The sequence below is a fragment of the Marmota flaviventris genome, chromosome 8 (genome assembly GCF_047511675.1).
Source record: "Marmota flaviventris isolate mMarFla1 chromosome 8, mMarFla1.hap1, whole genome shotgun sequence".
Taxonomy (NCBI): domain Eukaryota; kingdom Metazoa; phylum Chordata; class Mammalia; order Rodentia; family Sciuridae; genus Marmota; species Marmota flaviventris.
Genome location: NC_092505.1, coordinates 49,408,427 through 49,422,011, shown reverse-complemented (window position 1 = coordinate 49,422,011; position 13,585 = coordinate 49,408,427). Strand labels below are relative to the sequence as shown.

Genomic DNA, 13,585 nt, shown 5'->3' with positions numbered 1-13,585 from the left:
GAATAAAAAAAACCCCCATATGTTTGGATTTACATTTTTGCCTAAAAGTTTTATCGAAAGTTATATCAGAAACTAATGAGAATAGTTGATTTAGTGGAGAGGAAGAAGATGGTGGAACCTTTATACTATCTGCATTTTCACATAACATTTTTTTGAGACACACATTTTTTTTAAAGGTCAGATAGAGGAGGATCAGTCATAAAAAAGAACCAAGGCCTGGGTATGTGGCACAATAGTGGAGCACTTGCCTAGCATGTGTGAGGCACTGGGTTTGATTCTCAGCACCACAAATAAATAAAATAAAGGTACACTGACAAAAAAAAAAAAAAAAAAAAGAAAAAAAAGAATCAAGATCCAGATGTTGTATACCTGTAGTCTTAGCTACCTACTGGGAGGCTGAGGAAGGTCTTGAACTTTTGGCTCAAGTGATCCTTGCTCTTTTTTATGCAAGTGGTAGCATAATTATCTTGCTTTGTACCTTGCTAGTTTTAAAACATTATTAGTACCATGTCTTCAGGCTGTTGTCATGTGAGCACATGAGAGATTCTTCATTGTTTTTATAGCTGCCTATACCAATGACTTCTAAAGGAACCTGCTAAGGACTTTCAAATCTTTATATAACTCAATTCCAAATACTTTTGAGTTCTAGAATCATATACCCCACAACCTATTTGTCATCCTTACCTTGATATCCTTTTGGATATACTTTAAATCCAGCATATTTGGTGAGGTACCTCACTGACCATTCAGTTGCACAAGCCAGAAATATGTTTCTTTTTTCCCCCTCTCAATCATATGGCAGGTTCTACTGATTTTTCCCTTCTAAATGTCTCTTGGTATCATTCACTTTTCTCATCCTTCCCCTATTGTGGTTCAACTTACCACTGTCACACGTCTGGCAGTCTCTCCCCATCTGTTATCCAAACATCCATCCTTGCTTTCCCCTAAACCACTCTCCATGTAGTAGGCTGAGCTAAGGTTTAAGATGCCAAAGAGAACATGACCAGTCCCATGCTCTCAACACCAAAAAGCTTCAAAGTATTTCCATTGCTCTTCTCAGGATAAACATCTAAACCTTATTCTGGCCCTTAAAGCTCTGCCTCAGAAATTCTCAAAATTCTTAGCCTCCAGAATCCTTTGTATTCTTTTTATCCCCCCACTTTCCATTTTGTTTTATTTTATTTCTCTTTCCACATTTTTTTTATTGGTGCATTATAGTAGTACGTAATGACAGGATTTGTAGTCACATATTCACACATGCACACAATATAACAATATAATTTGGCCAATATCACTCCCCAGCTCTTCTCCCCTCCCTCCCTTGCACTTACCCAAGGTCACTTTCTTCTGCTGATCTCCCTGGATCTTTATGAGACATCTCCTGTCCCACCTTTCATTTCCTTTTCCCTCTCTGGTTTCCACAAATGAGAAAAAATAACACTCTTGACCTTCTGAGTCTGACTTATTTCACTAAACACAATGGTCTTAAGTTCTATTCTTTTTCCTACAAATGACATACTTTCATTTCATTTCTTTGTGGCTAAATAAAACTCCATTGTGTATATACACCACATTTTCTTTATCTAGTCATTCATCAACAGATACCTATGTTGGTTCCATAGTTTTACTATTGTGAATTATACTGCTATAAACACAGGTATGCATATATCACTATAGTATGATAATTTTAATTCTTTAAGATAAATACCAAGGAGTGATATAGCTGAGTCATGTGGTCGTTCCACACCTAGACTTTTGAGGAAACTCCATATTGATTTTCACAGTGGTTGTACTAATTTACAATCCCATCAGCAGTGTTAAAAAGTGCTTCTTTTTCTCCATATCCTCTCCAGCGTTTATTGTTGTTTTCATTCTTGATGGCTGCCAATCTGACCGGTGTGAGATGAAATCTTAGTGTAGTTTTGATTTGCATTTCTCTAATTGCTAATGATGTTGAACATTTTTTTTTAACGTTGGCCATTTGTATTTCTTTTTTTGAGAAGTGTCTGTTTCATTCATTTGCCTATTTATTAATTGAGTTATTAGGGATTTTTTGGTGTTAAGTTTTTTGAGTTCTTTGTATTTCTAGATATTAATCCTCTCTCAGAAGAGTATCTAGCAAAGATTTTTCTCCCATTCTGTAGGTTCTCTGTTCACATTCCTAGTTGTTCCTTCTGCTGTGCAGAAACTTTTTAATTTGATATTGTCCCCATTTATTAACTCTTGTCATTATTTCCTGAGCTTTAGGGTCTTATCAAGAAAGTCACTGACTGTTTTATATTCTTAAGAATCACCGAGTAAATAGAGAGCCTACATCCTGGGAACAAATCTTTACTCCTCACACTTCAGATAGAGCCCTAATATCCAGAGTATACAAAGAACTCAAAAAATTAGACAATAAGAGAACAAACAACCCAATCAACAAATGGGCCAAGGACCTGAACAGACACTTCTCAGAGGAGGACATACAATCAATCAACAAGTACATGAAAAAATGCTCACCATCTCTAGCAGTCAGAGAAATGCAAATCAAAACCACCCTAAGATACCATCTCACTCCAGTTAGATTGGCAGCCATTATGAAGTCAAACAACAACAAGTGCTGGCGAGGATGTGGGGAAAAGGGTACACTTGTACATTGCTGGTGGGACTGCAAATTGGTGCAGCCAATTTGGAAAGCAGTATGGAGATTTCTTGGAAAGCTGGGAATGGAGCCACCATTTGACCCAGCTATTCCCCTTCTCGGTCTATTCCCTAAAGACCTAAAAAGAGCATGCTACAGGGACACTGCTACATCGATGTTCATAGCAGCACAATTCACAATAGCTAGACTGTGGAACCAACCTAGATGCCCTTCAATGGATGAATGGATAAAAAAAAATGTGGCATTTATACACAATGGAGTATTACTCTGCATTAAAAAATGACAAAATCATAGAATTTACAGGGAAATGCATGGCATTAGAGCAGATTATGCTAAGTGAAGCTAGCCAATCCCTAAAAAACAAATGCCAAATGTCTTCTTTGATATAAGGAGAGTAACTAAGAACAGAGTAGGGTCGAAGAGCATGAGAAGAAGATTAACATTAAATAGGGATGAGAGGTGGGAGGGAAAGGGAGAGAGAAGGGAAATTGCATGGAAATGGAAGGAGACCCTCAGAGTTATACAAAAGTACATACAAGAGGAAGTGAGGGGAGAGGGAAAAAATAATACAAGGGGGACAAATGAATGTCAGTAGAGGGGGCAGAGAGAGGAGAGAGAAGAGGGGAGGGGAGGGGAGGGGAGGGGGGATAGTAGAGGATAGGAAAGGCAGCAGAACACAACAGACACTAGTATGGCAATATGTAAATCAATGGATGTGTAACTGATGTGATTCTGCAATCTGTACATGGGGTAAAAATGGGAGCTCATAACCCACTTGAATCAAAGTGTGAAATATGATATATCAAGAACTATGTAATGTTTTGAACAGCCAACAACAAAAAATTAAAAAAAAAAAAAAGAATCACCGAGGACCTCAAGGAGTTTTTATTTTTGTAGCTTGTATCTAAAAATATTTATCATATTAGAAATTAAAACTCAAAAATATTTATTAATTCATTTAAAATAGCAATATTATCTCATATTAACATAAAGGTTTTATTTTTATAGAAAATAAGCTTATTTTCTGAAGTAGAAAAAATTTAGTAATAAGAATGTTGTTTTTTCACATTTTTCAAAATCTCTTAAATGCTTGGCTCAATAGAAGACATCTAGATTTTTATAACTGCTTTTATGTTTAAGCTGCTGTGATATTATACATCATTCAGCCTCTGGAAAACTCCACTATACATTTATGAAAGGATGAAATTTAAAAAGGCAATTGATATCACAGTATTATTATGAAAATAGTTGTAACTTTTCGGCCCCTGTGAGTTCTTGAAAACCCCGAGGCAGTCCTAAGTGGCTCTCTGAGGACCACAGCCCCTCCTATACTTGTGACTGATGCACTTGTGTGTTTGCCTTGTCCTGATGGTTTGTATCTGCTCTTAATTCACTTCTGCCTCAATTCACCCAGCCTCTTCCTGGCTTCCTGCCTTCTAGCCCCACGAGTCTGTTCCCTGAAGCATGTTATTTTTTCTACCCACAGAACACTTGGACATGTCACCTGGATTTGTCCTTTCTTTTCACCCTCATGATTTGCCCTCATCCCCCTGACTAAACAACTCCTACTCATGTCTTAGCTTCAGCATGACTTCTTTTTTGCAGTCAAGATACTCCTTGATTCCCTTTGCCATGTATTCTCCAAAAGCACCTTATTTTTCCTTATTACTAATTGTAATTATATACTTATGTATGTGATGACTTGATTAAAATGTATTTCTCTCAATAGGTTATAAATTCCCTGATGCTAAGAACCATATCTCTGTTACGTTCCATTCTGTCTCATTTCTTAGCAACAGACCTGGCATTTAAAGGCTGCGCAATACATGTTTGTTAAGTGAATGCACAAATGAACAAGAGAATAAGCTAGTAGCAGAACATTCTTTAACTTTGTCCTATTCTGTTAACCATCCTTTTTTAAAATATTGTTTTAGTTGTAGATGGACACTGTATCTTTATTCTATTTTTTTTATTTATTTGGTGCCAAGTATCAAAACCAATGCCTCACACATGCAAGGCAAGTGCTCAATCCCTGAGCTAAACCCCGAGCCTCCTGTTAACTATTCTTAAGCTGTATTTATCAGATTTGTAAATAATTTGAAACTTGGAGATTTAGGTACAAAATCATGATTAGAAAAGGAACCTGGTAAGCGATTGGGAACTTTAAACCCTCAGAATCAGGTGGAGGTCTTTCACACAACAATTAACAATATAATTAACAATATAGTTAACAATCCTTAATTCAATATAATTATATAATATTTTTCTTTTTTCTCTTTTTGTTGATTCACTCTCAATGTCCCATACATTTCATACACTAGAACAACAAATACTACAAGGAAATAGCAGGAACCACTCCGCTCTTTATGAAGTTATAGATAAGGAACTCTGATATGGAGTTCCAAAAGCCCCAAAGCAGAAATAATGCTTAGCAACAGACCTGGCATTTAAAGGCTGCTCAATACACGTTTGTATTTACCCACTTAAGGAACTGTATATATATTTATAGTTTTGAAAAACTCTTCTGGTTGAAGAAAAGCATGTTGGGAAATTCCTTTCTGCTAAAGAACACATACTTCTTATTGCTGAAGATTCTTTTCAGATGACTCCTTAGCTGCTCAGTCTTTTATAGTCCTTTATATTCAGCTGGCAATAAGACAGCACTCCCTTTTTGCAGAGGTTAGCACCTTTCTGTGTAATACCTGGGTCCTGTACTCAAACAAATAATCCTTTTTCTGTTTTCCCTTCCTTTGCAGCAATCTGTAAAACTCCACCATCTAGTTGAATCACATAATAGCATTACAGTCTCTGTGTGTGGGAAAAATGGTAAGTTTCATTATTTTAGATCTATGTGGTATCCATGTAGAAACAGAAAAATACTTGAATTTGTGTTTCTGGTTGTTCCTATTACTCCCATATTCGTATGCATCTTTCTTGTATATTTGCTTATAGGGAGGAGGAACTTGAGGTCTTTTCGCCTTAGGAAAAAAATCCTTGCTGATGGAAATAGAATTAACAAACTCAAAAACTGAACATCTTTATAGTGGACATTTGACAAATGTTGACATATGTATACACTGTGAAACCATGACCAACATGAGGATAATAACCCCTTCCCATAATCAGGCACTTTTCTGCTTTCTGTAATTATAGATTAACTTCCACTTAGGAAGTTAATATACAACATATGGTGTTGTATGACATGCAGTTTTACCTTTTATAATACATTTTGGACTACTTTGGGGGGATTAATGTTCATAATTGTTTTGAGATTCATCTATTTATTAAGTGTATCAGTAGTTCATTTTATTCTTGAGTGTATCCCAGTGTAAAGATATGGCAATTTATCCATCCGTATATCTGCTAGTGGACATTTAGGTTGTTGGTAGTTGGGGCAATTACAAATGATGCTACTATGAACATTTGAGTATAGATCTTTGTATGGGCACCCATTTTTATTTTTTTGTGGGAAAATACCTACCCATGTAATGTCTAGATATGTGGTAAATAGATATTTAACATTTAAGAAGTTGCTAAATTGTTTTCCAAAATGGTTGTGCCATTTGATGTTCTCACCAGTTCTGAATGGGAGTTTCAGTTACTCCACATTGTTGTCAAAACTTGATATGGTCAGTTTTTAAAATCTTAGCCACTTTCATGTGTGGAAGTACCTCATTGTTGTTTAGTTTGAATTTCCTTACTGACTAATGACCTGGGACATCTTTTCAATTGTTTATTTGACACTTGTATCTTTTTTGGTCAAGCATCTGTTCAAATATTTTATTATATATCAGACATATGATTCACAAATATTTTCTCTAAATCTATGACATCTTTTTATTCTCCTCACAGTATCTCTCATAGGGCAGATGTTTTAATTTTTAATTGTCTACTTCATCAAATTTTTTTCTTTTGTGGATCCTACTCTTGATATCTTATCTAAGACATCTTTGCCTAATTCAGGGTCACCAATATTTTCCGTATTATCTTCTAGAGTTTTATAGGTTTAGGTTTTCCATTAATTATAAAATTTGTTTTTGTTTTGGATTAAAGTTTTTGTTTTTGTTTTTTTGCAAGCGGTAGCTCCATACTTCATGCCATGTATTGAAAAGAGTATCTTTCTCTAGTAAATTACCTTTGCACACTTGTCACTAATCAGTTGTCCATGTATGGGAGGGTCTATTTCTGGATATATATCCTAGCTTTTGTATCTGTTTACTTGTCTGTATACCAGTGCCACATATGTCCTTTATAATAAATTTTGAAATAGGGTGATATTTCACGTCTAGTTTGGTTGGTTTTTTTAAAGAGTTATTTTGATGTTTTGGACCCATATCCTTTTCATATAACTTCTATAGTCAACATGTTAATTTCTTTAAAATAAATGAGATTTTGATTAGAATTGTGTCTATTCCACAGATCAATTTGTCTAAAGCTATTGATTAACAAAATTGGATCTTTTGCCTTCTAAATGTGATATATTTCTCCTTTTATTTAGGTCTTTGGTTACACTCAGCAGTGTTTTGCAGTTTTCAGTATACACTTTATTTCTCAGATTTATTCTTAAGTAGCTCATATTTTTATGTTATTGTGAATGTTAATGTAAATATTTAATTGTTCATTGTCTAGCCATTCCCTCATATGCACCTGTTGGTCAGAAGGGGTTATTATCTTCATGTTTACATACTGAAGAAGGAGCCTCTGCAGGTTTTTGCAGCTCTCCTAGGGTAGTGCTCTCTCCGATGTAGAAGACCCTGCAAATTTCTTCATCTCCATAGAAACTCCTCTGTGCTCCTACCTCAGGGAGTCCTCTGAACTGTGAGCTCCCCTTCCCTGCAAAGGGAACTGTAAACTCTTTAATAACAGTAAACTAGGCAAATGCAGACCACCTTCATTCGTTTTCCAACTTTGTTGTTTGATGTTCACTGCTCCCAAACCGTTGTTTCATATATTTTGTATGGTTTTTGGTTGTTTCCAATGGGAAGATAAATCTTATTATTTTTATTGCATCCTGCTTGGAAATGAATTTTCACATTTAAAAAATATTCTGATCATTTTTTTGTTCTAACTTATAATGATAAAATACTTTGAGCATATACAAGAGTAAGAGAATATAACCATGAAGCCCCCGTACCTATCACCTAGATTAAATAATTACCAACTTGTTGAATCTTTTTTTAAAGCTGTATTACTAATTCTTTTACCCTAGATTATTCTGTAACTATTTCAAATATCATTTCATTTGAAACAGCATGTAGCTTTTGTATATAAAGACCTCTTTTTAATTCCCTTATTATTTAAAAACCCCTTCAATGTTCAAATCTGTCAGTTATATAGTCAGTTATATAGTTCAGATTTCTTCAACTGAATCAGTGTGTATCTATACATTAATGGTAGAATTTCTAACTATATTATATATTATTTTGTGTACATATAAGATAATTGTAAATATGTAAAAATATATATGTTTTAATATAAAAATATTATATATACATTTTCCAAATCAGGATTTCCATATCCTGCAATTGATTATGTCTTAAGTGTATTTCAATCCACAGGTTCCCTCCTCCATATCTTATTTTTGCCTTGCAAATTTTTTGTTGAAGAAAATAAGTGATTATATATTACTTGTTAGACCTAGAGGCTTTGATTATTGGCAAGAATAGTCTACGATTGGCATTGTATACTGAAAGCACATAACATCTAATTGTCATATTTTTGTAGTGTGAGCAGACATAAATGCTCATGTCTTAGGTTTATTATTTCATTAGGAGCTGCAATATATTAGGTGGAATTTTTCTGTTCTGTAAGAAAAACCACTCCCCTTAAGTATTTCAACACCCTGAGATTCAGTTTAAGCTTTCAAAATAATGGGCTGATCATCTAACATCTCCCAAAGGCTTTTAATTTTTCAGTACTATAATGTTAGACCTGGTTAGTACATTTCCATCCATTACAGTTCTTGTTCCTGTTCACTCAAATTATTCCATTTTTAGCCGTTGAGAACCTCTTCAGATTGGCTCCTGAGTTCTTTTGACATGACCTCAATAGTCATTGAGACTTCTGTTAAACTCATTTGGACAATTCGTGACCAAACCTTGACAGGTTCACTTTTCCTGGAAGTCTGTAGATATGGTGCTTAGAGACTCAATCAGTGTTAGGAGTGTTCATTTTATGGGGTGAGTCACTGTTGGTGGACCTTTTCAGAAGACATTTTTAGTAAGTGATTTTTTAAAAATAAAATGCAAGTTAAATAAAATATGAGTTCATGCTGACATTTCCAATTCTAGTTTAGAACTATAGAATTTTTAAAAAAATTTTTTATTGATTGCACTCATGTTTCCCTTTCTTCTATATTAAAAGTGTTTATTCTCAGTGACGGGAACAAATTGGTCATTTGCTTTATCCTATTATATACAATAATCTTAGAAAAACAAACCAAAACACTCAACATCAATATGGTTCCTAAAACAACTTAAGATACTTAGAGATTCTTTCTCACTGCTTTTGTGATATTTCATTAGAAATATACAAATTATATAAAAATATGGTTTAAATCACTCAAAATAGTTCTTGGTTTGTGCATTTAGGCTAACAACTTGATAGAATCATTTAAAAAATATTTTTAGTTGTAGATGGACGCAATATCTTTATTTTATTTATTTATTTTTATGTGGTGCTGAGGATCAAACCCGGTAACTCACTTATGCTATGCAAGCATTCTACCACTGAGCCAAAACCACAGCCCCGAAAGGATCATTTTGCTCATTTTACTTTAGTGTTAACTTTTCAAATTTATTTTTGTATTATCATGTATAAATAATATGCAAAAATATCCTCAGGGTTTGAAAGTCAAATCCATAAGAAAGATGATATTCAAGGGAGTCTAGCTTCTTCCCCTATTCTCTCTGCCTTGGGTCTTAATTCTCTATAATAATTGATAAATAATTTGATAAATTATTATTCTCTGTAATAATTGATATGATAAATACCATATTTCTGTTTGTTTTCTACTTATTCTTATATCTAAAAATAGCCAAATTGCATATGAAAATACTAGTTGATATAATACATACAAAACAAGATATATAAATTTATATTGCCAATATTTTAGGTAAACAAAGGAAGACAAAACATACTGAACCATTTTTCTTGCTGGTACTTTACATGCTTAACTGTTCCCAGGTCTTTTAATAGCAATGTATGTAGGTATTCTTCATTTGTTATTTTAGTATCGTACTCTGTTGTGTGGAGGAACTATGATAATTCAGTTGGTGCTGTGTTGAAGAACTTGTAGCCTTTTACTATTATAAATGTTGCTGAAATAAAAATACTTCTGCATATATTGTTTTATATTTTTTTTTACTATATCTTTGGTATAGATTTTAAGAAGTAAAAAAAAAAATTGATACATTAAAGAACAAATGCATGTGTAATTTGGCTAGACCTATATTGCCAGATTGCATTTACACCAGAAATGTGTGAGTGCCTGTTTCCTCAGAGCCTTGCCAACAGAACATCCTGGAAAGTTTCTATATTTTTCTACTCGAGTAGATGAGCAGTGTTATCTTTTGTATATTTTCTCTACTTTTTAAAGAAATAATTTAAAACTTACAGCAAAGTTTCAAGAACAGTTCAAATAACTTTTTTTTTCCAGACAGTTTAAGAATAAATTGCTGATATGTGATGACTAGGATGCTAACATTGGTTAGTGTATTGTTCTTAAAGACAAGGACATTCTTCTATGTAAACAACAGTACAAACAAGAAGCTAATATTGACCCATTACTTCCAACTAACCGTCAAATCCTATTCATGTTTTGCCAGCTCTTGGACAGGGATCCAAGGTCGCTGAATGCCTTTTTTTTTTTTTTTTATGTCTTTCTAAGATATTTCAATCTTGGCTTTTATGACCTTGATGCTTTGAATTCTGATAATTTTGTAGAATGGACTTGTCTGATGTTTCTTCTTAGTTAAATTCAGGTTATACACTTTTGTCTGGCAAATCACAGACACTAAATTGTGTTTTCACTGCTTCCTCTAAGGTGGTACGTAATTTCAATTTGTTCTATTGCTGATGATGTTAACTTGGATTACTTAATTAAATGGTGTCTGCCAGGTTTCTTCTTTGTAAATATGCTCCTTTCCCCTTTGTAATTAATGGTTATTTTGTTGAGAGATATTTTGAGACTTCATAAATAGACCATCTTCATCAAATTTTCACCCACTAGTTTTAGTATCCATTGATGTTTCTTGACTAAATTAATTACTTTGATACTTGCCAAATAGCGATTTTCTAATTTTATCTTCCCTTCCTAATTATTTAATTGCCATTTTGCTGCAAGGAAAAACTATCTTTTTCTCATTTATTTATCCATTTACTCGTGTCATTATGGACTTACAAATCCCTATTTTATTTGACGGCTATAGTTCTTTATTTTCATTATTCGCTTGGATGTTAAAATTGTTACAGATTTAGGCAAAAGGGCTCTTTAAATTGCCTTTTTAATAATGCATCTCGGTCATTCTTTGACTATTCCCTACTTAATGGAACAGAAAGATGTTCTAGATTATATTATACTTTTTTGGCCCACCCTTGTAATCACACCTCTCTCTAAGGAACCTTCATTCTTTTCACAGGGAATTTTAGAAGACAAAACTTGCACATTAGGTGTGCTCTTAATATTGGGGTTTCACTGTACTTAGACGCTCTCAGAGGAAAGAACTGAACTAGAGAATATATGTATAAATGAGTAGATCAGCAAACACACTGTATAAGATAGGTAGATGGATAGATAGGTGTTTGCATATATTTATATATCCTTGCTCGTTTACCCTTATATTATTTTTGTATTCCACTGATGTATACAATTCTTTTGTTGTTGTTCTTTTTAGTTATACATGACAATAGAATGTATTTTGACATACATACATGGAGCATAATTCCCCTTGTGGTTGAACATGATGTGGAGTTACACTGGTCGTGTATTGATACAGGAACATGGGAAAGTTATGACATCTCCAATTCTAAGCCACAGGGTTCAGTGCAGTTTTCTCTCTTTCTATATTTGTAGTTTCCTTCCTCAAGTGAGGAAGCGCGTGCTCATTAACCTCAGCAGGTCTACTCATTTTATCAATCCTGCCTGATTGTGACAAATCTCCCGTCATTGATGATGTTCACATTGCCCCTCCCCTGACTCCTATGGGGACATGTTTCCATCCTGATGACTCCAACATCCCACAGGAGGACCCTGCTAGGCTCTGCTCTGTCAGAGTCAAGGCTCCAATACCCCATAGTGGCTGCTGCCCCACCCCATCCAAACCACTGCATGGATGCTTATTTTTCTTACCTCCATAATGACTTTGGGATTGAATTAGGAAAGAAAGAAGTAAAAAAGATACTCAGTCAGGCAATCAGGAAAGAAGAAGAAATATTCACTTCTCTCATTATGACTAAAATTGAGCACCTTTTTAGACATTTAATACACCATTTGTGTTGTGTTTTATGTGTGTGTGAGAGATCTATTAATATCTAGCAATTTGTTACACACTTAATTCCTACACATCTATTTTGGCAGGGATACTAGAGATTGAACTCAGGGGCACCCGGCCACTGAGCCACATCCCCAGCCCTATTTTATATTTTATTTAGAGATAAGGTTTCACTGAGTTGCTTAGTGAACCCCCTTTTGCTGAGGCTGGCTTTGAACTTGCAATCCTCTTGCCTCAGCCTCCCAAGCCTCTGGTACACATGTCTTTTTAGAGACATAGTCTCGCTAAGTTGCTTCAGGCCTTGCTAAATTGCTGAGGCTGGCTTGGAACTCATGATCCTCTTGCCTCAGCCTCTGAGCCGCTGGTGTTATAGGCATGTGCCACTGCACCCAGCAAAATATTAATCTGAATCCATCATTTCTTTATCTTGGCTTATTTATGTATTTTTGCCACACGAAGGTTTTGATTTTATGTAGTTTATAAATTTTGGCTTTTGTTTTCAGATTTTAAATCCAGGTTGAAGAATAGCCTCCATTTTAAAATGCCTTGACTGCTTTTCCATTGATATCCAACTTAAGAGATACGGGTTGTGTTTTTGTGGGAGAATAATCTGACTCGACTCTATCTCCTCACACTTTCAGCTGGAGTCCAAGAGCTGGAATCACGCTTCCTGGTGCCTGGAGATTTATTAATTTTGACAGGGAACAAGGTGCAAATGCCATGTGATGCCATTCTGATTGATGGCAGCTGTGTGGTAGATGAAGGCATGCTGACAGGTACAGTTGCATCTGCGCAGCCCTAGCCTCTGTGGGCTGTCCCAGGCTCTGCGCTACCATGGTCCCTCCTCTTCCTGTAGCTGAATAGCAATGACTCTCTGCTAAGCGCAGGCTGCTGTGCTGCTTCCTAGTTCCACATGCCATGCTGAGTCCTGTTGAGGATGGATCTGGGAGTTCAAATTAAAGGAGCTCTCTATGTGCTAAGTGCAATCATTACTTTATGCGTGTTATACATTTCCTTCTGGAATAAGGATTTTTACAATCCTCTCATTTTACCTTAGAAGATCGTCGGGATCATTAGATCTTTCAGAATTGTCTGACTTTTAAGTTTAGTACTTTTATGTGACATATGTCTTGAAACGAACATGGAGGGTCTGAAAACCATCACTGACATCTTAAAACCCACAGGGTCAAATCTGGCCTTGACTGAAATGTTAAGAAAAGCTCATGAAGGGGCATTCAGCAAATGTACTACTTCCAAAATACACACAGAGTATTTTGGACTGACTGCATTTCATTTTTAAATAGCATGCTAAACAGGGAGGAAACTTAGAGGTCCTTTCACCTCACAGACAAAACAACTGAGGTCCAGAGAGAAGTAACTTGCTCCAGTGGGCACTGCTTTGATTTCTCACCGTGTAACATAATAATGACATGTTGTGCTAACATTTCTG

At 35.0% G+C, this 13,585-nt stretch overlaps 1 protein-coding gene across 1 annotated transcript in view; it reads left to right on the top strand.

Moving 5' to 3' along the window:
- The window catches only part of Atp13a4 (ATPase 13A4), a 125,562-nt gene that overhangs the window by 65,250 nt on the left and 46,727 nt on the right, over positions 1–13,585 (top strand). The window contains exons 8-9 of the mRNA XM_027936112.3: positions 5,401–5,470; positions 12,777–12,911. Of these exons, the coding sequence (XP_027791913.3) occupies positions 5,401–5,470; positions 12,777–12,911 (205 nt within the window). The remainder of the gene's footprint in view (positions 1–5,400; positions 5,471–12,776; positions 12,912–13,585) is intronic.